The sequence below is a fragment of the Cydia fagiglandana genome, chromosome 2 (assembly GCF_963556715.1).
Source record: "Cydia fagiglandana chromosome 2, ilCydFagi1.1, whole genome shotgun sequence".
Taxonomy (NCBI): Eukaryota; Metazoa; Arthropoda; class Insecta; order Lepidoptera; family Tortricidae; genus Cydia; species Cydia fagiglandana.
The window spans coordinates 2,627,214-2,655,088 of NC_085933.1; the positions used below are offsets into that span (position 1 = coordinate 2,627,214).

The 27,875-nt window shown below is 42.0% G+C and overlaps 1 protein-coding gene across 1 annotated transcript; it reads left to right on the top strand.

Moving 5' to 3' along the window:
* On the top strand, nucleotides 1-27,824 carry LOC134673981 (F-box only protein 9). Its single transcript, XM_063532029.1, has 10 exons — nucleotides 1-166; nucleotides 658-798; nucleotides 1,410-1,538; nucleotides 5,101-5,248; nucleotides 15,224-15,369; nucleotides 16,255-16,418; nucleotides 17,548-17,742; nucleotides 18,113-18,245; nucleotides 26,798-26,911; nucleotides 27,648-27,824. Exons 1-10 carry the CDS (start codon nucleotides 164-166, stop codon nucleotides 27,822-27,824), a joined length of 1,350 nt encoding a protein of 449 aa, XP_063388099.1. The 5' UTR covers nucleotides 1-163.
* The last annotated feature ends 51 nt before the right edge of the window (nucleotides 27,825-27,875 follow it).

Below are 27,875 nucleotides of genomic sequence, written 5' to 3' on the forward strand. Positions count from 1 at the left end.
AATAATCCCGAATTGACGAATTTTATTTGTTATTTTTGCATGCTATTATACTACTATCGATATCAATAAAATTTAATTCTACTTTTTATGCCCGCGGCACTAGCTGCTAAAATACTAATATCACTTAACATTTATTCTATCACTTCTCGAAGCGCCAAGAGACATGGTGAGGCTCGTTACTTCTGTTATGTTGTAATACTTTGCTATATTATTATGATTATGTATATTACGCATAATGTAATCTGCTTTGTTGTTATGTTATCAAAATCATAACTGACTTAGGCAGAGGCCTATTGCTGAAATTGCAATACATAACTCTTAAGTTTTTGCGTGTGTTTACTGTTACAAGTTTTTGTATCTTATGACAAACTGAAATAATTTGTTACTGAATATCTATTTAATCAGAAAAAGTTTGTGATAACTTGACTAGGACAACACATGTCCGTGTTTCATATAAATACTGGCTAATTATTTCAACATTTTGAAAAAGATTGATTGTTTGATTTGAAAGGACTGTCTCATTTCAATCATAGACAGTGAGAATAATACTATCTTCGTCTTACACTGGTACTAGCTCCCAAAAGAAAAGGATGAGTATAATTTTCATGGTTCTTACTGATTCACAAATTGGTTGGACCAACTATATATTGTTTGTAGGCATCCTCGTCAGCCGCTGGTGCAGGCACAAGCACCGACTCTGACGGAGGGGAGCAGGAGGACCCCTCATCTTCTTCACTCTTCGGGGTTGCAGAGGCTCTTGATGACTTGAGCTTGGACAATGATGATGATGACTCTTCGGTTTGTTTTTCTTATCTATGAGTATATCATTTATGTACAAAATAGAATGGCTGCAATTATAGAAGCTCCTACAGAAACTTGCAAAACTTGGTCCTCGTAAAATTAATTATTAATTCCTATAAAATTATTCATTGCTCTCTCCAATTCCCTGGGGTCCAAATTTGTCAGTCAAACAATGCTTGATTCTCTTTTTCGACTTGACATTGTACAGTGAGCAGCAGAAGTTGCTAAGCGGGTCAGGTGTTAAAAATTACCTAGACACACTCTTATTCTTTTATCAATAAAGTCGCGTCAAGATCATTTTGAACACCTGGCCCGCTTAGCAACTTCTGCTGCTGACTGTATTGCCAGGTGTAAAGAAAACAAGGGGTTGAAACAAACTTATAACATAGGAGTTTTAATTTAAAAAAATGTCCTATAATATTTATTTATTTAAATCTTTAAGTATAAACCTTTTAAATAAAAGTGATTACTGATTGGCTTAGTAATAGTCTCCTAATAAAAATGTGTCACGAACGAAATTGATCCTTTGTTGGTCTTAAATAAATTTAATTTAATTTAATTTAATTATAAACAAGACCCCTCCTTGTGTAAAACATATTTAAATTCAGAATAAGGAGGGCTCGGACGAGTTGGCAGCTTTCCGTCAGCAGTGGCAGCGTGAGCTGGACGCCACGCCGTCGCCGCAGCGCGAGCTAGCCAAGCAGGAGCCCGCAGAACCCTTGTCTGAGGAGGATAAGGTACCTAAGCTGGTCACACTAGCTAGAGAATATTGCGGTAGTGCACATGCGACATCGTTTTATACATACATAGCATTGATTGTGCAGATCCGCGTGAGTGTGATAACCGCAATAGATTGTGCCATTGCAGTACGTCCTGACACATTTCTATATGTATAGGTACAACATGAAATAATTCTCCATGGCTGTATCAGCAAAGAGAATTTAAAAGTAAATTATGTAGCAACAGTACACTTACTGCCACCTTTCGACAGAAACTGTTAGAACGCCATTGGACTTTGATCCTTATTCTTTCACCGATATGTATTCATTTGTTAAATATTGAAATTAACTCAATCTACTTGACAGCAGGCCTAAGGTATGGTGCAATCTTTTCGAGCGATGGCGCCATTACCATGACAGTTACTCTCTATACACTCTATTCTTTTTATTATTCCATTTTATTATTCCCAGTGGGGTGATGACAATCTGGTCACGTTCAATGCCTCCAAAACGCAGGCGTGTCTATTTTCCGCTAAACGGAGTCCATTCGACCTGACTCCTTTCCGGGGTGCATCTGTACCTATTACCGACAGCCTGGAACTCCTCGGCATGGAGCTGAGTTCAGTCCTCGGCTTCGGCAGCTTCATTGAGTCTAAAGCACAAACTGCGGCCAGAAAGCTGGGCGTCCTAAATAAGGTGAGGCGATGCTTCACACCTGGACAGCTTCTAACACTTTACAAAGCTCAAGTCCGGTCGTGTATGGAGTATTGCAGCCACCTGTGGGATGGCTCAGCTAAATACCAACTCGCCGCTTTGGACTCAGTGGAGCGCAGAGCCAGGAGGATGATTGGCGACAAGAAGCTAACGGCTAAGCTTCAGACTTTGGCCCATCGGCGGAAAGTCGCCAGCCTGTCGGTATTCTACAGGTTGCACTTCGGGGAGTGTGCCCAAGAGCTACACGAGCTCATTCCACCGTCCCCATTCTACCATCGGACTTTTAGACGCACGGCCGGTTTCCATCCTTACTTGGTAGATATTCCGCCAATTCGCACTAAGCGCTTTGCTTCTACTTTCCTTATGCGCACTGCCAAGGAATGGAATTCCTTGCCGGCGTCTATATTTCCGTGCTCTTATAACCCGGCAACCTTCAAATCAAGAGTGAACAGGCACCTTCTGGGCGAGCTCGCTCCATCGTAGGCCACGTCTACGCCTCGGCTAGTCTGTGGCCATGAGCAAACCCATGCATAAAAAAAAAAAAATCTCTTTGGTATCAGCTAGACTATCATTGAGACCTACAGATGTGTAAGTTGGGAGAGTTGTCCTTATCTAATCAAATCATATACCTACAGAGGCGTAGCTAGAGAATATGGCGCCCGGGGCAGGCACCAAATTTGCGCCCCCCCACCCCTGAACCAACGAAACCAAACCAAACGAAATGAACCAACGAAAGGGTTACTTTTTTACTTATTAAAGTTTAGGTATTTTTAAATTAGACAAATAAGTGTTTTTAGTAGGTATAGGTACATAGGTCGTGGCTAACAAGCTTACGACGTCTATACACTTCAGGCACTAGGGGTGTTACATGCGCGTTGCCGAACATTTTAAAACTTATACAGTTCTTTTTTGGAGATCTCCTTAGACTTAATGGTTCAATATCGCTTGTGAGTTTGGGATCGTAGACTATTCATAGGTACAGCGCGCCTTTGGACTGATTTGAAGGATCCAAGGTAGCATCCAGGTGCTCCTGCCCAAAGGTGACAGCAGTATATAGGATCAGTACTCAATATATAGGATCGTCTATCCCAGAGTAATGTATCGCCTCCCTTTATTGAGCACGCCGAGTTTTTTTGGATACGAGCGCAGCCTACCCAGCAAGGTGGCTACGAAATTATTGGACGTCACTGATGGAGATATCAACACCGAGGCTCCCAATACTACATGGGAATTGTTGTGCCTTTAAAAATGAGGTTTTCTTAGCGGTAAACGCGCAAAATTGAACCTTGGTGGGATTTCATTGGACTAAATTGTCCCGATTCCACACAGAAACTCTGAATAGAATGCTCTCAATACCTGACACAAGTTTTTCACGACATTCCAGTATTACAGAACGAGCGATGTTGGCACGGCATGTGTTATACAGGATGGTACAAACCTAGACGTCCAAAAACATTTTTTTTTGATTCCTCACGCTGTGGGCTATCAGAATATGTAGGTACGAGTATGTTAGCCGACTTTTCGAATAATGATTTTTATTACTTTTAACTTTTGTTAAGAAATTCCGGGGTGAAGCAATTAATTTATTTTAAAAAAACTATCGAACTTTTTTGAATGTTCCTTTTCGTAACATAATCCTTGACAAACAGTACAGTTGCTAAAAAACACAACGGGTTGCACTCCGGGAGTGCCGGCAGAAGTGAAAACTCAATGACATTGTAACAGTTCTTCGATCAGGTCACGTGTCCATCTTACGGTCAGGTGACACCTGTTACGAGTTTAACATTTTTTCCCCATGACAAAAAGTGCACAGCGCCGCTAAAGAAGTTTTCACTTCAAAATATCAGCATCCTCACTTGGCTGAGTTGGGAAAAAAAGACAAACTTTTAAGCCGACCACTGACTAACAGGCCGCCGGATGATATCGGCCTGTCAGTTAGAACAAAATTTTGACAGCTCCGAACAACTGACAGGCCGATATCGTCCGGCGGACTGGTAATCAGTAGGCCCCTTTCAGCATGTCAAGCTTAGATGTTGCCCTTACCTAAATAAATAAACATTACAAGCGATTTCAAGGACTTTTGGTTATTTTAGAAACTGCTAGACCCTAAGTTTTTTTAAAAGGTAAAAAAAGTGATACTCAATAGTCATAATTTGTCAGAGTCGCCGGTCAAAGGAACTTAGGTAGGAATTAGTAATTCATTAAAAAAAATCTACTTTTGTTATTTCTACTATTATTTTATGGGGTCACTTCCCCATCGCTATTTCATGTAATCAGTAATGAGCGGACGACGGATGCAATATACGTCTTATTACGAAGCATTACGTATATCGTTTGACAGGATTTTGACGTAGGTATATTGCATCCGTCGTCCGCCCATTTGTTATCAGTGCAAATACCACGAACAATTATTAGAAGGAATAAAAGCAAAGTAAAGCTTCACCCTGGAATTTCTTAACAAAAGTTAAAAGTTAAACTCGAAAACTACGAAAAGCTACCTAACATACATATACATGGGGTGTAAAAAAATTTTTTGGTCGTCAAGGTTTGGACCACCCTGTATGCAGGGCGGCTACAAAATAACTGCATTTCCGTATACTGAGAAATTTCTACTATGAGACCAACCCAATAGTCACAAAATAAAAATTTGGCTGTTTCCTACATTTTCGCTGGTCCATTTTCTATGGGAGGTTTATTGCCCATTTTGGCGCCCCCCCCTTGGACGGCGCCCGGGGCACGTGCCCCCGCCAACCCCCCCCTAGTTACGCCTCTGTATACCTAAGCTAGGTAAATAGGCTTTAACTTTCATGACCCAAACAGTTTAAGCTTATTATATCTTCTAAGACTTAAAAAACTTTCATCACAGGCAAAACAACTGTTCCGCGAAGGCGTGGACTTAGAGCGACGTGGAAAGTTGTATGAGGCCATACAACACTACAAACGCGCCATGCAAATCCTACCAGACGTGGAAACGCGCTTGTATGAGAGCGCCGAGCCGCGGGACATGCCTGAAGGTACATCTGGGTCATACATTAGTTGTATGAGGCCATACAACACTAAATGATGAATACATCATTTAACTCATGCAAGAAATTTATGGCTTCATATAATAATCAAAAATGCGCTGAAACGATCATCTCACCTGTAAAGATTTCTGAGCAAGGCTCAGAACCGGCTTTTAAATTATTATTCTGGTTTTCCTCCGAACTTTTATAAGAACACAAACGTTTCAAGAACTTTATTGTAACCTAAAAAAAACGGTCTATTCACCGAGCGACGAAACTGCCAACCAGCCTGGTGGCGTGCCACGTAAATATAGGAAGAAAAAGAAACCGGTTTCTATTGTTTGCGCGAAAATTGGAAATTTTACCGGTTTCCGAGCCTTGTTTCTGAGTATACCCAGTTTCATTCCCCTTTTTCAGGGATCCATCTTTGCAGCTTATATTCTTACACTCTTAACTTTGGACCTTAGGTCATTACAATAAGGTTCACAAATGGGGTTTTCACAGACAATAAAATATGACATGGCTGTTTGTGTATGACGTCATGGCGGTTTGTTAATAAGGGCCTACCGGGAAACGCGAAAATTGACATTTAGTTATCGGCCTCTTTATCGCTCGAATATTCAAGATGAAGTGTAAGCCTTCGGCTCGGAGAAGGTGGTTTATGAGTGATACACGCAACGGTTGGATATCAATTGTATTTTATAATTAAATGTGCGGTTTATATAGGAAAGCATTTCCTTTGTTCTTTACACTAGGTCTAAAGTACAAGGTTGAGGAAATGTAACATTATTTTTATGTTTGCAATATCGGATTACATGGTATCATATTACATTTGGAAAATGAACAATTAATTTATTAAATCGATTCGCGGTGGGTGTCTCAGCTGTGTGTGAGTCACTCCATGCTACACGTCCTTCCTTTTTTTTTGAGACAAAAATACATTGTTATGTTTGTTTTTGTCTTTACATTATTATGTGTATTTTTTTTGTTTTACTTATGCCTATGGGCTACACTAATACATCATATATGTAAATGATATGGGATTATACATGTTGAAATTATAGTTTGCTATAGGTATTTAATATCTAAGTTTACACAAAGTTAACTTATGTCTATAGATGGCTTATACAATGTAGTTTGGTGCTAAAATTATGTTTATACAATGCTTATTATCGAGTTATGGTTATCTAGAGGTGTCGGTATGATACATGATATATTTTCTCTGGTCCTTATGCGGTTGGGAGCCCTATTGTTTGTGTTGTTATGATGTTTGTTCGTTATTTGACTCTATTTCAACACTGAAGATAGCACTTTCGTATTTACTGTATACTGTTGAGGTTCAACCGTATTTTTTTTTTGCTCATATTAGTTGGTCGTATTGAGTAAGTCGCCTGGCAATTGGAATATGCCGGCGTATTTCGCGCATATGCTGTTAATAGAGTCGCTTTTGTCAGCGTTTAAATTATCTAGCTTCATGAGGTAAAATAGTAATTTTACTCTGTCCGCATCTGTTTTAGTATTTTCGAATGAAAAACAATCATAATCGCTTAACGGTGTTATTTGCGGTGTGAAATTTGTCAAAGTTACTTCCTTTTCGCGGGTGTTTATTATTCTAACCGTTTTATTTCCATTTTTGGTGCTTATCAATGTATTGGCTACAAAAATTCCTTTTCCGATCTTGCTGGCTGAAATGACGTAATTCCCGTGGATGATTTGTTGGCAATTTTATGCTGGATTCCGTTCTTGCTGGTAACTGTATGTGGTTAGGGTAGTTGTTTTGGTGGCTGTAAGTCTCTAAATTTAATGGTATTGTTACTAGTTTGTTGTTGTTGTTTAAAGTGATTGTTGTTTTTTTCATAATCTATGACGCAATTGTATTTTATTAAAAAGTCTTGTCCAATTATTCTGTCAACTTGTAATGGTAATTTTTGGAATACGTGAAATTCGTGCGGGTAATATTGACTATCACTCTCTAAGCGTAGTACAATTGTATCGTATGATGTAATTGTTCCTCCTATCCCGTGTATGTAGGTCAGCTTGGATTGCATGCGACCTTGGGTTTTCAATGCCGCGGCTCGTGTTATTGTGCTTAGGCTTGCGCCGGTGTCGATAAGAATTTCATGTGTCCATAAGTCAGGATATAATTATTGGACTCGAAAAAATTGCAATTGGCTGGGTTTTTCTTTTTAACATATGCTCTTACTTAATGCTAATATGTGTACCCTGATTTTGAATAACAGTATATGGCTCTTTTATACATTGGGTAATAATAACTATGTGGTTAAAAGGATCTTTCTACATTGATGACGCAAAACTCGTATTGTAGTATAATGTAATACTCTAAACTTTTAAATTAAGTGGTATTCTTTTGAGTGAAATACGTTTTGTATTATTTTATTTATAATACATGTTTTGTTTTGTTTTGTAATATTATTGTTAAGTAATATATGTTTTTTTTTTTATTATTTGTATCTCCTTGGATATCACGGGCCTATAATCCCGGTTTTTTGATAGGCTTGCGTGGGGACACAGATCCAACACGTAGAGGCCCCTTGGAGAGCTTTTATGTCATGTAGAACGCCTGCTGGAACCCGTTCACAGGTGCAACAATAGACACCCGTGAACCGGTCTCAGCAGGCATTGGGACTATTGTAGAAAAAGAGAACAGTATACCGGTCTATGGATTGAAGTTTGGGTGGACTATGAGACTGGGCTATTGTAAAAGAGGTCCGGACACCTGCCATAACAATGTTAACACCGTCATCGAGGCAGGCGGTGACTCGCCGCTGACTAGATGGGCCCCTGAAACTGCCGTCGTAAAGACGACCAGGAGCAACATCGGTGTGAGCGGCTCAGGGGTGTCGAGAGGTGTGCGCCGCTTTCTACCCAGTGGCTGTTAATAGCCACTGTGCCAACTCGCGTCTTATGCATCTTTCACTTCCACCCCTGGAGCATATAGCTCTAACGACTCCTCTCTGGACGGCCAATGAAGGCAAGCCAGAGCTGAGAGTCCTGCGGGTCCCCTTGGGGTCCACTCCGACCGACGAAGACACGCCGGAGACGGAGACCCTGACCGACTCTCGGGAGCACTCGGGTCCGTGGGGTCGTTACTCCCCAACAGCTCGCCACAAGCTGCCCTGCGGGCTTTATTATTATTTGTATGTCTTTTCCATATCTCGGGACCATGGGGTCCCGGACCTTTGGGAGGCGTACGTGGGGCCGAAGCCAACAGCGCAGAGGCCCTTTAAGACACTTTAATCTAAAAGCAAGGGATACACGTGGCGGATACCATCCCCGAACGCACAATGTGATACATCAAGAGATGGTCCCCGCCAGGTGCAAAGACTATTGCAGTGCAGCACTTTTGTGCTGCGATGGGAACTAAGGTCATGGGCTATAGATTTGAAAGTTGGATGGACTGGATAATGGGCTATGGGAGAGACTAGCGGACACCTGCCGTGACAATCAGTCTCAAAATTGTATAAGACAGGTGGTGACTCGCCAACTCATTGAGTGGGCCCCGCAATGGCCGCACGCACAGTGCGACAACAGGGCAACACTTTGGAGCGGCTGTGAGGTTGTCGAGAGGTGAGTCTGCGGTAGCCAGATCCCGGTAATCCGTTCAAGGGCCGCCGGCGTTATGACATTTTACACTTCCAACCTGGAGCATAGGTCCCGCTCTTGCGACTCCACTCTGGCCGGCCAATCAAGGCAAGCACAGAGGCGAGGGCCAGATGACAGGGCCCTCTGGAATAGGGATCCGCGGTGTCGCCACTCACCGTCAGCTCGCCACAAGCTGCCCCCGCGGGGTTATTATTATTATTATTATTTGTATGTCTTTTCCATATCTCGGGACCATGGGGTCCCGGACCTTTGGGAGGCGTACGTGGGGCCGAAGCCAACAGCGCAGAGACCCTTTAAGACACTTTAATCTAAAAGCAAGGGATACACCTGGCGGGTACCATCCCCGAACGCACAATGTGATACATCCGGAGATGGTCCCCGCCAGGTGCAAAGACTATTGCAGTGCAGCACTTTTGTGCTGCGATGGGAACTAAGGTCATGGGCTATAGATTTGAAAGTTGGATGGACTGGATAATGGGCTATGGGAGAGACTAGCGGACACCTGCCGTGACAATCAGTCTCAAAATTGTATAAGACAGGTGGTGACTCGCCAACTCATTGAGTGGGCCCCGCAATGGCCGCACGCACAGTGCGACAACAGGGCAACACTTTGGAGCGGCTGTGAGGTTGTTGAGAGGTGAGTCTGCGGTAGCCAGATCCCGGTAATCCGTTCAAGGGCCGCCGGCGTTATGACATTTTACACTTCCAACCTGGAGCATAGGTCCCGCTCTTGCGACTCCACTCTGGCCGGCCAATCAAGGCAAGCACAGAGGCGAGGGCCAGATGACAGGGCCCTCTGGAAAATAGGGGTCCGCGGTGTCGCCACTCACCGTCAGCTCGCCACAAGCTGCCCCCGCGGGTATTATTATTATTATGTTCGTCCTTTACATAATCTCGGGACCATGGGGTCCCGGACATTTGGAAGGCGTGCGTGGAGCCAAAGCCAACACGCAGAGGCCCCTTGTAAAAAGACAATTTACTCTAAAAGGTGATGTGACACCACCCGACGATTATCCCTGTATGCACTATAGTAATGCACCCAAGGATAAGCCCCGGTTAGTGTATGACTATTGCAATGATAAGAAACAAAAGAAACTGGGCTATTGTGTTGAGATGTTAGTGTACTGGTAACCGGTCTATGGAAATACTATGGCACCTGCCCCAATCTATGTTTAAAAACACGAAAAAAATGGACAGGTGGTGACTCGCCAACTCACTATATGGGTCCCCGAAAACGGCCGCTCGCACGGAGCGACAAGGGGACAACATCACGTGAGCGGCTCAGGGCGTGGAGAGGTGTGCACCGCTTTCTACCCAGTGGCTGTAAGCAGCCACTGTGCCAACTCGCGTCTTAGGCATGTTTCACTTCCGCCCTGCGAGCATATAGCTCTGACACCCCACTCTGGACGGCCGGTTAAGGCAAGCCAGAGTTGAGAGTCCTGCGGCCCCTGCTCAGTGTTCACTCCAGCCGGCCAATGAAGGCAAGCTGGAGAGAGGGGCCTGACCGACTCTCGGGGGTATGGGACCCAAGGGACGTCACTTCCCATTCAGCTCGCCACAAGCTGCCCTGGGGGCTTATTATTATTATTATTACGTTGACCTATTGTGGGTATGGTAAATAGGTTGTTAGGTATCTCTGCGAATTTTCTTCGACATGCAAACTGGTCATTAATTTATTATTATATTATGGACACAATACAACGTGTATTGTACTTACATGTAAGGTATATATGTTTTTTGTGATTTAATTGTTTTTTTTCTTCATTAATTTAGCTTATTTTTAATTAAGTATGTATTTTTATTTTTATTTAATTGATTTGTTTATTATTATCGCTGTAATTGTAGGTATTTATTTAACGTTGGTTTTACGTTTATTATTTTTTTTATTTAATTAATGTTCTTTGTTTTAATTTTAATTAATTCATAAATATATTTATTATTTATTTATTATTTTGTATGCAGGCAGGCAGTTGTGACAACTGACATTGCCTGTATCCAGTAATCATTAATAGTTATCGTTGACAAGTAGATGTAGGTAGATGATGTGTTTGTCTCATTTATTTTTAAATTGGTTCGCATTTTGTGCTGAAACCACATCTTCGGGCATATTTAGTACGTAATTTATTGTATTATTTATTTCTTTTCTTCTCTGATTCTTCTTCTCTTTTTGTTTTGATTGATAGCTGTTTTTATTTTATTTGATTTTTTAGTATAATGCTATATTTGATTCTTATATGTATATATATACACATATATATACTTTTTTTTTACAGGCTGTTTTTAACACATGTTTTTATTAATAAACATAATATGTGTCCAAAGACCTCCATGCAAGGTAACTCGACCCTATCATGATGTCTCAAGGATTCAGCGCTTGTAAAAGAAAAATATTATTCTGATGTGTTATAGTGTCTATTATTTTCCCTGGGGTTTTCATTTATTTCTATTTATTTTTTCATCAGAATTTTTGCTCGTGATTTGTGGAAAATTGTTTATTATTGTAATAATTAATCGCCAATGAGCCATTTTGTAATGTCTGCATTGTGTAATAATTGATCGCCAATGAGCCATTTTGCAATGTCTGCATTGTGTAATAATTAATCGCCAATGAGCCATTTTGTAATGTCTGCATTGTGTAATAATTGATCGCCAATGAGCCATTTTGCAATGCCTGCATTGTGACCTAATAATTGTAAGCTGACTTTGTGATACTTGTCACCTGTCTTTTAAAAAGTACACAGCGCTCAAAGCTCAAAGCTTTTAATAGTTAGCGCTCTCGGTCGGCCGACCTTTTTTTTTTACATAAAATATATTTATTAAGGATACAAAAATCAACATGCAATTGTTTGCATGGACATTATTTGTTATAGCGCGCTAATACATATTACGCGTTAATATGTATTGCCAGACAGTTGTTTTCACACATCGGAATAACAAAAAAACCTTTCCGTGTGCCCAAGGAGTCTCCACGATTGATGCTCGATCGAATCATGGTCAGGTTTCAAGGGTTATTGCCTGGTTGTATCCTGGTGTACCTTGCTTACATTATTTAATTCCACGAGCTACCCCATTTTGAAAGGAAATCATCATTTTGAAAACTTAAAGCATATAAGAGTCACAATAAATTTTAGTTGATCAGGCTAATGGTTGCAACACTTATCTGATTTAGCTCTCTCAATGTGATATTTATATTTTTCCTTTTTTTTTATTATTTGTCTTTCATTATATGTAGTGTATAGCTTTTCGTATAGTACCTATATTATGCCTTGATCTTCATATTATGTGTTGCGATTATTTTTTAGTTTAAAACTCTAATAATGCGTTAAGTGTATGAACTGTTTATGGTTATTTATTTTTCTTCTTTCTATGTAGGTAGGTACTCGAAATTTGAGATGACATAGCATATGTTGCATGTTCATCCGTATTGGGTGGCGTGTGACGAGTACGCGTGACGCGGCCTTCACGAGTCTGGTGCATCCCATTAATCATATCATATGTTTAAGTTGATTAGTAGCTAGTGTTCATATGTTTGTGTTACTTTGTATGTTTTGTTGTTATTGGTAATTTGTTGGACGTGATTTTTGATTTTTTATTTAAATTTTTGTATTATCCCTTATATTTGGTTATTATGAGTATATGAGAGTGGGGACTGGCTGATAGCATTTTCTTATTTTTATGCAATTTCTAATTAGTTAAGTAATAGATCCGTGGACTGAATATTATTGATATATAAATGTAAGTTAACGTATGTTAATGTAAGATTGTTATTTATTTACTTTAGATTTAAAAATTAAATATTTACTCTGATTGACTACATGTCATAGAAATTAGTTATACCGTTAATTAATAAAAAAAAATTGAAATCAAATTTGTGAATTGAATTGATAAAAAATATGGATTATAATTCGCAACAAAGGTATTAAAGTATATGTAAGTTGAAAGTACTTGACCTAAAATAATAATAATATTCTGTGTAAGTAATGTTTTCATGTATAAAATAATAATGTGTTTTGTAATTGTAATAAAGTGTTGACATGTAAAATACTTCTAATTGACCAATAAAAGTTTGATTGATTGATTGTAATAGCGAAATGATTTGATTGGGGTTTTTTTGTTTGCTTTTCTTTTGGAAAACACGAAATTAAATTGTAACTGGTTAAGAGGGCCTTTAAAGAAATATATTAAATATGTTGCGTATTGAAAACCAAATGGTGTGAAAGCTAAGTTTTTGAACGTTAAATTGGTTAATAATTCGAAAAGATAATAAGTGATGCTGTTTTATGTGTGGAATAGTAGATTCTAGTGTTTGTCAGTTAGTCCAATGTTTGGTTAGTGTGATAGTGGTTTTGTCTGTACGTTGGGAAATGGGTTTGTTATGTTTTAATCGATGCTAAATAATATTATTGTTGAGGTGTTTTTTTTTATTGTGGTCTTTTAGATACCTATATGAAGATATATATGTTAAGTTAATTGTAAAGATGGAAATAATGGAATGCACCCCGTCTCAGTTATTAAAAATTGCTGATTGTATAAAGCTGTTTGAGTTAACCATGCGACGCGTTATATGTGTTTTGTTTGTTTTAATTTTGTTTATGTGTTTTAAAATTTAACGAATGATGCCTCGGTAAAATTTATTGATGGTTATTAGAAAATATTTTTGTGTTATTAATTGTTTTATCTTTGCAAGTTTTTGGTATTAATTTTATCTATATGTATGTTTTATTTTAATAAGTTGTTGATATTTAATTTTATCTAGATGTATGTTTTATTACTTGTTTTATTTTAATTATTATTATTTATTGTCAACTGGTGAATATATATTTTTTTAACATATATTCATGTCCTGGTTTTCGTCATCAAGTGGTAATCGTAAATTAATTATAATTTTTATTAATAGATAAATAGATAGTAGAAATTGAAATATCGCTCGCAGACGGATCTGCATGTTTAAAGAATAGATTATTCATTATTATGATTATAGATCTATCTTTACATAGGTAGATAGATTATGGATTTGATTAATATTATACTTAATGATAATTTTAACTGATAATTGTAATAAGGCGAAAAAAAAAAATATTCTTAAGTAGTTGGTGTGCTTGCTTACTTGTTAGTTTTGCGTTTGGCTGCGGTATACGTAACGGCTTCGGTATTGCCTCCTGGAAGTGTGGGCTCTGCCATGTCCATGAGGTGGCTGGTGATCCGGCCGAGTTCGTAGTTGGGGTCGACGGTGAATACCTGGTGTTTTTGTGGCCCACTGGACTGTTCTTGTTGTGGCTTTCTGTCCCGTGGTATCCACCGTTATTATTATTGTTATCATCGCCCCTGTGCCGCTGTGAGCTTGGCTAGTGCTTGCGCTGTTGGACGCTTTGTTCGGAGCAATGATGACTTTTCCTTTTTGGCTGCTCATGACCTTCTGGACGTAATCTTCTCCCTTGACGAGCTGAACGTACGCGCACCGGTCGAACCAACGCGCGTGCTGCTCCCATGGGACGTCGTCCTCCTCCCAGTCCTTGAGTCCTTCGTCGCAGTAGAAGCACTTGGTCTTGTCGCTCTGGCCGGTGTAGTAGAAGCCGGCCTCGGCGAGCTCCTCGGGCTTCTGCTTCATGCTCTTGGGCCAATCTTCGAAGGTTCGGAGCCGGGCGGCCTTGTTGTTGTAGCGCGGGTGCGGGTGGGGTTTGGGGAGCACACTGGCGCCGGTGTCGGGCGGCGCGCACATGCCGCACTCGTCCTGGCCTGTAGTCATCTGGTGTTTGCTGTTAGGCACAGGCGGTGTTGGTAGTGGCGGCGGGGCTGGTTGGCTGGCTGGGCTACTATGCGGCGTTTAAACTGGGCTAGCTGGCTGGCTGGGCGGCTGGGTGGCTGGCCGGCTGGCGGTGGGCGGCGTCTAAGCCGGGGCTGCCTCGAGCAGCCCGACTGGCAGGGTCGCCATGAAGTGTAAGCCTTCGGCTCGGAGAAGGTGGTTTATGAGTGATACACGCAACGGTTGGATATCAATTGTATTTTATAATTAAATGTGCGGTTTATATAGGAAAGCATTTCCTTTGTTCTTTACACTAGGTCTAAAGTACAAGGTTGAGGAAATGTAACATTATTTTTATGTTTGCAATATCGGATTACATGGTATCATATTACATTTGGAAAATGAACAATTAATTTATTAAATCGATTCGCGGTGGGTGTCTCAGCTGTGTGTGAGTCACTCCATGCTACAAAGAGTGATAGAGAGGTTAGATAACGAAATTTCGATTTTCTTGTTTCGCGGTAGACCCCCAGATTGTGACGGATAGTGGCGCCTCCTGCGCAGAGTTTCGCGTAATATTCTCTATTCCAGCAACTAACCATGCCATAATTTGACAGAAGTGTCAGAAACGGAGCAGGTGGTCCGCGTGGAGACGGGAGCTGATGATGATGAAGATTTCATAGAAGGCGAGGATCTGCTGACAAGGTTGCAACGGTTGCAAGCAAAAAAGGGCGTACTGTGCGAACCTGAAGTTGCCATAAGGGTTAGTATGCCGGTCAACTTACCTATCTATCTCTTCTTCTTCCTCGCGTTATCCCGGCATTGCGCCACGGCTCATGAGAGCCTGGGGTCCGCTTGACAACTAATCCCATGATTTGACGTAGGCACTAGTTTTTACGAAAGCGACTGCCATCTGACCTTCAGACCCAGAGGGTAAACTAGGCCTTATTGGGACTAGTCCGGTTGCCTCACGATGTTTTCCTTCACCGAAAAGCGACTGGTAAATATCAAATGATATTTCGTACATAAGTTCCGAAAAAACTCATTGGTACGAGCCGGGGTTTGAACCCGCGACCTCCAGATTGCAAGTCGCACGCTCTCACCGCTAGGCCACCAGTGCTCTCAACTTACCTATCTATCTATATGTCTGTAACTCAACAACGTATATTATATCTATTTATTGGGCGTAGTCCGATGTAAAGTGCGCGCTACACCCCTACATGAGTATGAATGTTAACATACAGTCAGCAGCAATAGTTGCTAAGCGGGCGAGGTGTTCGAAATGATATTGACGCGACTTTATTGTTAAGAGAATAAGAGCGCGTCAATGTAATTTTGAACACCTCGCCCGCTTAGCAACTTCTGCTGCTGATTGTACAATGCCGGCCAATAAGACAAACCCTGAGAAATGCAGCGCCATGAAAAAAAAACCTTTTGTAATTACCATGGTGAATAATCAGCAGAAGGGGATAATAGCAGGGCCTCTCAGATTTGTGTTACGTTTGAAGATCATATTTTATTTGTTACGATTAGTACAACAGTATCACTCTCAAAATACTTTAAAAAATATTCGCTTTTGAAGTAAGTTGATGATGCCGAATACTCCCAATAGCAGCATACATTTAAATGTGGAATCGAATTTACACAGGGCACACATATATCCTGGCTACCATATGAAGTTATACTCCTGATCATGCGATGGGTTGTCAGCTCGGAGCTGGACGCAGCATCCTTGGAGCGGCTGGCGGCGTCATGTCGGGGCCTTTACGTTGCCGCCCGCGACACTGACCTCTGGCGGGCATTGTGTGTAAAGTAAGTGCAATGTTCAAACAGCAACACCAGGCGTGGCTCACTCCGCGATTTCGTCGCTTTGCTACAGGTAGCTAAAAGTACATCCGTTCCACCCTGATTTTGGGAAAAGCCATAAGCCGCGCGTGGCGCTGTCGCCACCTAGCGGCCATAACTGTGCGGATCGTAACAGACGCGTTTTGTTAGAGAGTGAGTCTTCTGTACCTAGTACTATTATTTATTCTGTGGCAACACTCTTAGGGCCACTTGCACCATCCTTCTAACCCGGGGTTAAGCAGTTAAACCGTTAAGTTAGTGTCAAACTGTACTGGTAACCATGGTGACTCCAAGTTTAACGAGTTAACCACGGGTTATTGGAATGGTGCAAGTGACGCTTAACTGTCCATCGGTGGACCTTATTACAAAAGGAATAAGGTCCACCGATGGACATGTCACAGTGTGGGCGACGGTACTAATGTAGCTCAAGGCCAGATTGGCAGGGTCGCCATGAGATATTGGGCGTTAGGCAAGTAATAGTTGCCTTATGATGTAATCACGACGGTGAATATCTGGAGGGCGTTCTGAACGTCGTCGCACGCCTCTGTAGTGGGTGACGCAGGTGCCGTGCGTGTAAAAGTGCGCGTGTAATAAGATCGGGCGATTCGCCTCACCTACATTCCATAGCATGAAGGGTCCTGCAGACGGCTACGGCCGACCTTATTAGTGTGTAGCGTGCCCCAGGCGCACAATATCGACGCTTAAGAATCAATACTGTCTAAGTAACAAATAATTTAATATTTAGACAATTATGGCATGCTATTCGTTATTTTTTTCTGCACCTAACTGCATTAAAAGGTAAAAAAACGTCAAAAATGTTAGTTAGACAGTATTGATTCTTAAGCGTCGATATGCTACTACACAAGGTTAATTCAAAAGTGAAGCAATTGTTTGCTTAACCTTTCGAGTTCTTAATCACTCTATAGTCGCACCAAACAAAGTCTGCAGCGGATTTGATACCCCACGCAGTGTAAGTGTTAGGTATACGTCATAATTTCATAGAAGTTTGACGTTTAAAATGACACTTGCACTGCGTGGGCTATCAAAATCGCTGCAGACTTTTTACGGTCTGACTATAGTCATTTTTTTTCCGCAGAACATGGGGCATAGACTGTGGCGCGCCGCGCTCCCACGGCTGCACCTCCTGGCGACACATGTACATACAACGACCCAGGATCTTACTCCATGGCTGCTACATCAGCAAGACGACCTACCTGCGGCACGGGGAGAACTCCTTCCAGGACCAGTTCTACCGCCCGTGGTACCTCATCGACTACTACCGCTACCTCAGGTTAGAATTAGATTGTACGCAGGTTTTACAAGAGATGAATATTAATATAATGCGCCGTGCTGCGCGCGCTTCAATGCCGGTACTTAATAGATTTGGGCGTAGCCCGATGTAAAGCTCCAATGCCGGGCGCCCTCATGCTTTAAGAGTCGTGCGTAGCCCGACCAAGGTACCCGCTACACCCTTACATCTGCATTGTTATTTTTTAATATCCGACGTATTTAGTACAGCCAAACGAATATAAACCTTCTACACAGTAGTTATATTCCATATTTTATTGGCAGAGCCGTTTAGTTCCGCGTGACCACTGCCATTAAAATATGGAGTATACCTGCTGCTTAAAAGATTAAAAAATTCTGTGATTTTTGTTCAGATTCTTCGCAGACGGCGTGGTAATAATGTGGACGACCCCTGACGAGCCGGTGGCATGCGTGTCTCAGCTGAAGAGCCGGCAGCGTCTAGCGCCCGGCGCGTTGCCGGGACACTACAGACTAGTTGGAGACAAGGTATTTTAGTCAGTTGACTAAAATCAATTGATCGGTCTTAGGGTCAGTTGCACCAAACTGTTCGTATCGTTAAAGAGTTCGCTAAATTTTTATGTATGGAAACTTTCATAGTAAAGCGCCGGGGCGCGCCGGCTGACGCTGATCAGTCTGTCAAATGTGGTTGGTGCAACTGGCCCTTAAAAAAAATCAAAAAAAAAAAAATCAAAAATCAAAAATTATTTATTTGGTATCTAGGTGGATTTATACAATAATTTGGGGTGGATACCTCCTGTTAAGTATAGCAATACTTGTGTTAGGAGGTACCGCTCCTTCCAAACGGAGTGTATCAGGTTTAATATCAGATACATATTATTTTAATTGGTACATAGTTGTTATTTTTACATAACTATAACTATACCTAAGCTAATTCATATAAGTATTTTTTTTATTTTTATCCTTTATTCATCATTTCTCTTAGGCTAGGGTTTTTATAATATGAATATAAAAGTAAAATATAAAAACACTTACAAAACAATAAAAAATACATATAAACACATTATAAAAAACCTAACCTAGGGTGCCGCCAGCAGCGGGGCAAGGCCCAAGCTACCGGTGGTCAGGGCTGCAGAGAGAGGAACCGACGTACTATCCGCGCCGTGTCCAAGATCACCGCCTTCTGCATCTGTCCCTTGATCCAACCACCTAGCGAGAGTCTCTCGAGATGTTGGTCGAGACTCTTCGCTATTAAACCGTTCACTGAAACGACTATCGGGACAATGATCGTCGAATCAACATCCCACATGGCGGTTATCTCGTGAGCCAAGTCTAGGTACTTACTGGACTTGTCCTTCTCGGCCTTCACGAGATTCTCATCATGGGGGATGGTGATGTCAACGAGCACGGCCCGACGTTGCGGTCGATCTATTATCACAATATCAGGCTTATTGGCTACAATAGTCCTGTCAGTGATGATAGATCGATCCCAATAGAGCGTGGCACGACCATTCTCGAGAACAGGCGCAGGTGAGTACTTGTAGTACGGTACTTCGCGGTCCACAAGGCCATATAGAAGGGCAAGTTGCTGGTGAATAATCCTGGCTACGAGATTATGTCTGTGCAAGTACTCGCCGTTAGCAAGATGAGAACAACCGGAAATGATATGCCTGAGTGACTCTCCGGGACGGCGGCATGCCCGACAAATGTCGACCGTACCGTCCTTCAGGATATATTTCCGATAGTTGTTCGTCATCATCACTTCATCTGCAATTGCACAGGCAAAACCCTCGGTTTCTCCGAAGAGGTCCCCGAATCGTAACCAGTTCACCGACGCGAGCAGGTCCACATCGGGTCCCGTGAGGGCCTTGTAGAACCGCCCGTGTAGCACCTTACTCTCCCATGCCGCCTTGCGATCCGCAGTACTTAGTACCACAGGTTTGCGCCAGTTCTCGTTTGCCAAGGAAAGCGGCGTGAGGTTCCTATCTACTGCCACCACATCACGATGCATCCCACACTCGTTGTTAAGGAAATAGTTCCTGAGATTGTACACCTCGCGGTTGTGGAGATCCTTGGCGTTTAGGAAGCCTCGGCCTCCACACTTCCGTGGGATGTACAATCTCATAACTGACGAGCGTGGGTGTAGCATGCGATGTGTGGTGAGCAGTGATCGGACCCTGCGATCCAGGGCGTCCAGCTCGGTCTGAGTCCACCTTAGTATGCCAAAAGAGTATGTGAGTAGGGGCATTACCCAGGCGTTGAAGGCGCGCACTTTGTTGCCTCCTGACAAAAGACTGTTAAGGACTTTTGTGAGCCGACTGAAAAAGCGCTCCTTCACCGACCGTCTAATACCCTCGTCCTCGATACCCAACGACTGTGACATACCAAGGTATTTATAGGTTTCTGATTCAGAGATAGATCTGAAAGACATTGTCTCAGACAGTTGTAAATTTGTTGAATTTACAACCCTCCCCCGCTGTACATGCATAACCGCACATTTATCGACACCAAACTCCATGTTGATGGCACTACTGAAGACTTCCGTGGTTTTCAGTAGCTCCGACAGGTCTTGGCTATTTGTTGCAAATAATTTGAGGTCATCCATGTACAGAAGGTGAGAAATGACTTCACCCTCTCTCCGAAGCCGGCAGCCTAGTCCTTATTTTTATTATTATTATATTTTTACAATTCAATATTCCGAGATTTATAATAAATTATACATACAGGAAAAGAACATTGTTTAAGTTAGTTAGTTATAATTACAAATTCATAATTTATTTTTTTAATTACAATCAAGAATTACTTCGTAGGTATTCTTTATCCTAATACTTTACTAATTCTAGCCTTAATAATAATAATAATAAGGACGGTACGGTCGACATTTGTCGGGCATGCCGCCGTCCCGGAGAATCACTCAGGCATATCATTTCCGGTTGTTCTCATCTTGCTAACGGTGAGTACTTGCACAGACATAATCTCGTAGCCAGGATTATTCACCAGCAACTTGCTCTTCTATACGGCCTTGTGGACCGCGAAGTACCGTACTACAAGTACTTACCTGCGCCTGTTCTCGAGAATGGTCGTGCCACGCTCTATTGGGATCGATCTATCATCACTGACAGGACTATTGTAGCCAATAAGCCTGACATCGTGATAATAGATCGATCGCAACGTCGGGCCGTGCTCGTTGACATCACCATCCCCCATGATGAGAATCTCGTGAAAGCCGAGAAGGACAAGTCCAGTAAGTACCTAGACTTGGCTCACGAGATAACCGCTATGTGGGATGTTGATTCGACGATCATTGTCCCGATAGTCGTTTCAGTGAATGGTCTAATAGCGAAGAGTCTCGACCGACATCTTGAGAGACTCTCGCTAGGTGGTTGGATCAAGGGTCAGATGCAGAAGGCGGTGATCTTGGACACGGCGCGGATAGTCCGCCGGTTCCTCTCTCTGCGGCCCTGACCACCGGCAGCTTGGGCCCTGCCCCGCTGCTGGCGGCACCCTAGGTTAGGTTTTTTATAATGTGTTTATACTTATTTTTTGTTGTTTTTTATGTGTTTTTGTATTTTACTTTTATATTCATGTTATAAATGACCTAGCCTAAGAAGAAAAATAAATAAATGGATAATAATAATAATATATTCTTTATTGCGCACCACATAATGAAAAAGAATACAGAAAAAGAACAGATATTACATTAGGTAACAACAGGCGGTCTTATCGCTCAAAAGCGATCTCTTCCAGACAACCTTTGGGTAGCAGGAAACCAATAACTTACAACAATGAACGGGTAGTGCAGATACGAGATTACGTAGAATACTAATAGAATAGCCTCACATATCAAGAATAAATATAAAAGATATATTAAAGAATTATTCTAAGTAAATACAATAAATATATAAAATACATATATATATATATACATATATACATACATAAATAAATAAAGGCAAATTAAGGCAGTGACAGATAATGGGATTTTATAAGGTTTTTAAATATGGAAAGCGATTTGGCGCATCTTATATCCGACGGCAAAGCATTCCACAATCGAACAGCCCGAAAAGTGAAGGAGGTATTATAAAATTTAGAAGAAGAAGAAGGAGGAGCAAGGAGATGCTTCTCCGCACACCGCGCAGAAGAGAGGTATTTAAAACGTTCTTTAAGGTAAGGGGGGGTAGTGGGGTTGAAGAGAATGTTATAAAGAAGGGTGAGAATGTGAGAGTTGCGACGCAGACGAATAGGCAACCACTTGAGCTTGGTTCGAAATTCCGAGACGTGGTCAAATTTGCGCAGGCCATATATGAATCTAATACAAGCATTTTGTAGTCGTTCTAGTTTGTTTAGCTGGTCCTCCGTAATATCCAGGTAACAAATGTCGGCGTAATCTAGTATGGGAAGAAGAAGAGATTGTGCAAGCGCAATTTTGGTGGCAAGCGGTAAAAAGTTACGAACTCTACGAAGTGACCCCAAGGAAGCAAACAATTTCCTACTGATCTCACTAATCTGTGGTATCCACGAAAGTGTACGATCTATTAGAATACCAAGATTCTTTACTTGACTCGAATAAGGAACCTGGACGCCATCAAACACTATGGCTGGTAAGCTGTGCAAGTCAATCCGAGAGGTGAGTTGAGGACTACCTAAAATTATGGCCTGCGTTTTAGCCGGATTCACTTTCAGTCCATAGCGTTTACTCCAACTGGAGATGCATTCCAAGTCCCGGTTCGTGGAGCTAACAGTTTGAGAGAGATCACTAATTGCACACTGCGAGTAAATTTGGAGGTCGTCGGCATAGAGGTGGTATGAAGAGGAAATATCACTAGTAATTTTATTAATAAATATTGAAAATAGGAGAGGAGACAACACGCCGCCTTGCGGTACACCGGCCAACGTGCTGCACCACGAAGAACAAGAGGAATCTATTTTCACGCGTTGCCGACGGCCTTCAAGATAGCTATGAAACCAATCAATGACTGAAGGGGAAATGTTAAGAGAACGCATTACGCCAAGTAAGACATCAAAATCAACTGTGTTAAATGCATTGCTAAAATCTAACAGCGATAGTACAGTGAGTCTACGGTTGTCCATTCCGGCCCGAATATCATCAGTAATCTTGACAAGGGCTGTGACTGTACTGTGACCGGAACGAAAACCAGACTGGTAAGGATTCATGAGCTCATACCTGTTTAAGAAGGACGTAAGCTGCTGATGTACTAGCCGCTCAAGAACCTTAGAGAGAAAAGGAAGAATAGATATGGATCTATAGTCTGAGAAAGAAGATGGATTGGACTTTTTGGGAAGGGGGATGATATCAGCATCTTTCCAAGCAGAAGGAAAAATGCCAGAGGAAATGGAGCTATTAAGGATATGAGTAATGATAGGGACCAAGAGATCAAGAAGAGGAAGAATCATTTTCCGGCTAATACTGTCAACTCCTACGGCATTGGACGAAATGGCTAATACGTTTTTCTTAACATCTCCCTCAGTCAATTGAGTAAGTGCAAAAGCAGGATAGTCAGGAGCAGAGAAACTCGAAAGATGGTCGAGAGTTTTAGTTTTAACAGGCCCGGAGAAGGTAGCAGAAGTTGAGAAGTGTTGGTTAAGCTGAAGTAAGTCTAGATCTTTGCTAACGGAAGTTTGAGAAGACTTCCCAACTCCTACTGACCTTAGGAACTTCCAGACTTTAGCTGGCTCCCCATTCTCTACTGCACTGTGAAAGTGACGCCTTTGGGCATCACGACACACAGTACTGCATCTATTTCGAAGAGCATGGTACCTAGCTTTATTCTTTTCACAGGGGTTACCCTTAAACTTCGATTTGGCCAAGTTTTTCCTAGCTATAAGACGCCTGATGTCTTCGGTAAGCCAGGGGGCGGGGACGTGCTTCATCTTGACTGGGCGTATGGGAGCGTGTATGTCATAAAGCTTAATTAAAGTATCGTTAAAGAGAGCCACCTTATCATTAACACTATCAGAACGCTGTATCGAGCTCCAGTCAATAAGCAAGGCATCTTCACGGAGCTTATCGAGACTCATCCTACCAAAATTGCGCTGCAGAAGAACTTTCGGCTTATGTTTAGGTGGACGAATTTTATAAGATAGAAATAACAAATCGTGGTAGGAAAAAGCATCAGCACAAAATTGAGTAAATCCCCCTACATGATCGGGAGAAGAGACGAGGGCGAGATCCAGAAGCGATGGAGAAGAATTTAGAAAATAATGTGTTGGACCTGACGGCATGATAACCATATTACAGGCCTCAACAAGTGCTTTGAGAGAATTAGAGCGAAAATCATTTTTGAGCAAGCACGTGTTGAAATCACCCATAATAATATGATGATCGTAAGATGGCATTAGGTCCTCCAGGAATTTCTCAAAAGAAGCAAAATAGTTAACGTGCAGAGAAGGTGAGTAAAAAACACCGAGAAGAATTTTAGAGTGAGATAAGCTCAATTCAAGAAATAAATACTCTGCGGTATCAGAAGATAATGATTCAGTGGACATGCCCACAATGGAATACGGAATGTGCGAACGTAGATAGATCGCAACCCCACCACCGCCCCTGCCAGAGCGATCATTGCGTATGAGACAAAAACCAGGAAGGGAGTAACTGGTGGAGGGTAAGCAAGGCTTGAGCCAAGACTCAGACACAAGAATAGCATCGATCTTGCTCTCCTCGAAGGTTAATAAAAAGTCATTGAAATGAGCGGGGATGCTTTGCGCGTTGAAGTGTACAATGTTAAAGTTTTTTGGAAAGTCAGAAAGTTGTTGGTTGAGTTGGTCATGAAGAGAGGGAGGAAGACTATGAAAACTATCGTTAGATGAAACAGAGACAAAATCGCTAAGATCGCTTTGATCATTGATAGACGTACAGGACATTGCCTTTTATAAATAAATAAAAATAATAATTATTATAAATAAATATACAACGCTTAAAAATACTACTTTTGAAATCCGGCTACCCGCCAGCAGTATCTTATACAATATTTGGCACAAAAACTTAAAATATACTTAGCAAAAACGGAACGTAATTATAACACTGGTAACACTGAACATTCAAGTGTCACGCGTCATCCTACAAGCAAGCAAGTGACATTGACAGTTTGTTATGGTTAAGCAAATTACATTGAAGTGAAGTTAACTGCAAAAATAGATATAAACCGACTAATTTGAAGAATTCGTTAGTTACATAAAAAATAGACGAGGGTATAATACGTTACAAAAGATTACACGACCAAGGACAGAAGTTAAAACAAGACATATACTAAAGACATTTATAGAAAAATATATTAATAACGATTTGCCGGTTTCCTCGACCTCTTGCTCGGCTCACCTGGCTGTTGGTCTACCGCAAGCCCGACTGCACCGTCAACTCCAGCAGCAGGCCCGGCTGTAGGCGGTTGTGTGACCTGGATCTTGTCGAGGTCGGCTCGAGACGTAACACAGCGACGATCGCCATCCTTGACCAGGACCACAGAATAAATAATAGTACTACCGTACAGAAAGGAAGCTTCCTACAAAACCGAAGTTTGACAGCGGTTCAGGGTCGAATCATGCTATCCCTTTCTAATACATGGCACTATCCCTTTCGGCCAATTAGGGTTGTCAAAATTCAAGTGATTATCTTATCTGTGGTCGTGCACGCAAAAGGAAGTCAAGTGGTGCCAACCCTAATAATTGCTCGGAGCAATGCTGAGCCGAGCGGAGCCGAGTTTGGCCGAAGTCAGGAGCTTCGCACCCCTGCCAGGACGTACACGCTGCCTTCTCGCGTGTAGCAGTTACGAACTCCGAAACGCTCCCTGGCCATCATGAAGACGTCGTGCCGCGACTTGGTCAGGAATTCGGAGATGATGACACCAGTCCCTTTCAAAGCAGTTTTTGCAGCCCAAATGGCATTGCGATCAGAAAAGTCTCTGAACTCTACCAGAATGCATCTTGTCTTATTGCTACGTGGACGACCCATACGGTGGCTTCGAGCAATCTTGTCAGCAATCAAATCTGTCTTGAGATGCACCTTCAGCAAGTCCAGAATCCGCATTGAAGAGTCCTCGTTGTCCGCCTCTGCCACCCCATGAAATAGTAGGATCTTGCGCCTGGACCGCATCTCCATGCTGTCCACTTGCTGGCTCAGGAACTCAACCTGTTGCTGCAGGGTCTCGATAGCCTTCAGTATGAATGCTCGGAAAGCACTGAACTGCGCAGCAACAGATGACACTGTGGGACTCTCCGGGTTAGCCTTCTCAATCTGGCCCTGAAACTCTGCCATCTTTGCGTTGAATGAGGCTCCCAACTCCGCTATCGAGGTCTTGATGGATTCCATTGTAGTTTTGTGGTGAAGTGACAGTTAACAAAACTAGTAACAGTGTTATTTAATCAAAGAAAGTGAAATGGAAGAAGATAACTGCTGGTAGGTAGGACTGATCAATAAGTCATTAATTAAATTCAAAATTTAGGCAATAATATATACTTTTACTATTTAAATAAATATTAATATATGATGATGTGTGTTTGAGTTTCTATGCCTACCCACCTATTAGTCTCTATGCCTACCCGCCTTAAATAGGTTGTAAGTTGTGTGTGTGTCACTCTCGGTGTGTGAGTGTGTGTGTGTGTGTGTGTGTGTGTGTGTGTGTGTGTGTGTGTATGTGTGTGTGTGTGTGTGTGTGTGTGTGTGTTTTTGTGTGTGCGTTTATGTTTGTCATTTAAAGCATTAAGCCTTAAGAAGCGAGCCCTTAATATGAAAGACTACAGAACCAGTGATCTGGGTGTCTCAACTCAAGAGCCGGCATCGCTTTGCGCCCGGCGCGTTGCCGGGACCCTATAGGCTTGTTGGAAATAAGGTACCGTTCGAGTCAGGTTCTTAGGCGGCTGGTCCTAATGTAGACAACTAAAGAACCAGTGGCATGCGCGTCACAACTATACTTAAACTTATCCCGGTGAAACACAACACAAATCACTTAGGTAGTCAATCTAATGTCTAGGTTCCATATATTTGATTGCAACTGAATTTTCTGAAAATATTTTAATTAAATTACATATGATAATTGATATCATAATGTCTGGCTTATCTTCTTCAGGTTGTGATCGTGGTAAAGAAGAGCAACGATAAGAAGCCCGCACAGACCTCCAACACGCGTTTCCGATCGCGACGCAAGGAGACTCACGAGCATCACGACACCATCTATCACCTGGTATGTTATATAACGTTAGGGCTCATTTAGACGACGCGGGAACTCGCATGCGATTTTAGTTACATTGCGGACCATTGAGGTTACAACAACTCAGCCAACCGATCAAATAACCATGTATCGAAAATCGTAATAGTTTCACTTTTATGATACGAATGACATTACCATTATGCTACATTTTTAACCGACTTTGGAATAGGTGGAATTTTGCAGTACAGTTTTCCGGGCCGCACTAATCTACAGTAACAGTCACATTTCCGGAAAGTGCATTCTAATTTGGACCTTAAATCGAAATGCTAAAGTTGAATTTCTATTGGCGCGTATGTGGTCGATAAATCGTACTATGCCTGGAAAAGGGTTTAAATCTATCCTATAGTTAGAAGGCTGATAAGTTGATAACATTTTAAAATTTACTTTTTCTCGCTGGATCTACTTACAAAACTCATGCTTTTTCTATATTATTTGCTGAATAAACTTCTCAATAAACGAGTTCTAATAGACGCTCCGCTACAAAACAAATAGGTAATGAGGGTTTCCGCGATCGAGATTTTCACTAGATGGCAGCACCGTGACGAGAGGTCTTTTTGACAGCTGCGGTCAAAATCCACCAATAAAAAAAATGGTTAAACATGATTGGTGGATTATGGCAGCTAGACCTCTCGCCCGCGGACAAACTCGGTCGCGGAAACCTTCATCGATATAAAAGAAATTGCTCCTTTTGAAACGGTGCTTTTTCCAGGAGCTCCAACTACGCTCAGTCCGCAACCGCAACAACTGGCAGCTGCAGTGGCGCGGCTACCGCGTCTCCACCCGCAAGGAGCAGTGGACGCAGTTCGAGCTGTCGCCCGCCAAGTTCCCGCCGTTCGCGTTCAGCCGAGTGCGCGCCTACACCGCCGAGACTCATGCGCCGCTGTGAGTCACTCTACACTGGCTGTGTGTACCACTAGCACTATATACAGGCTATATG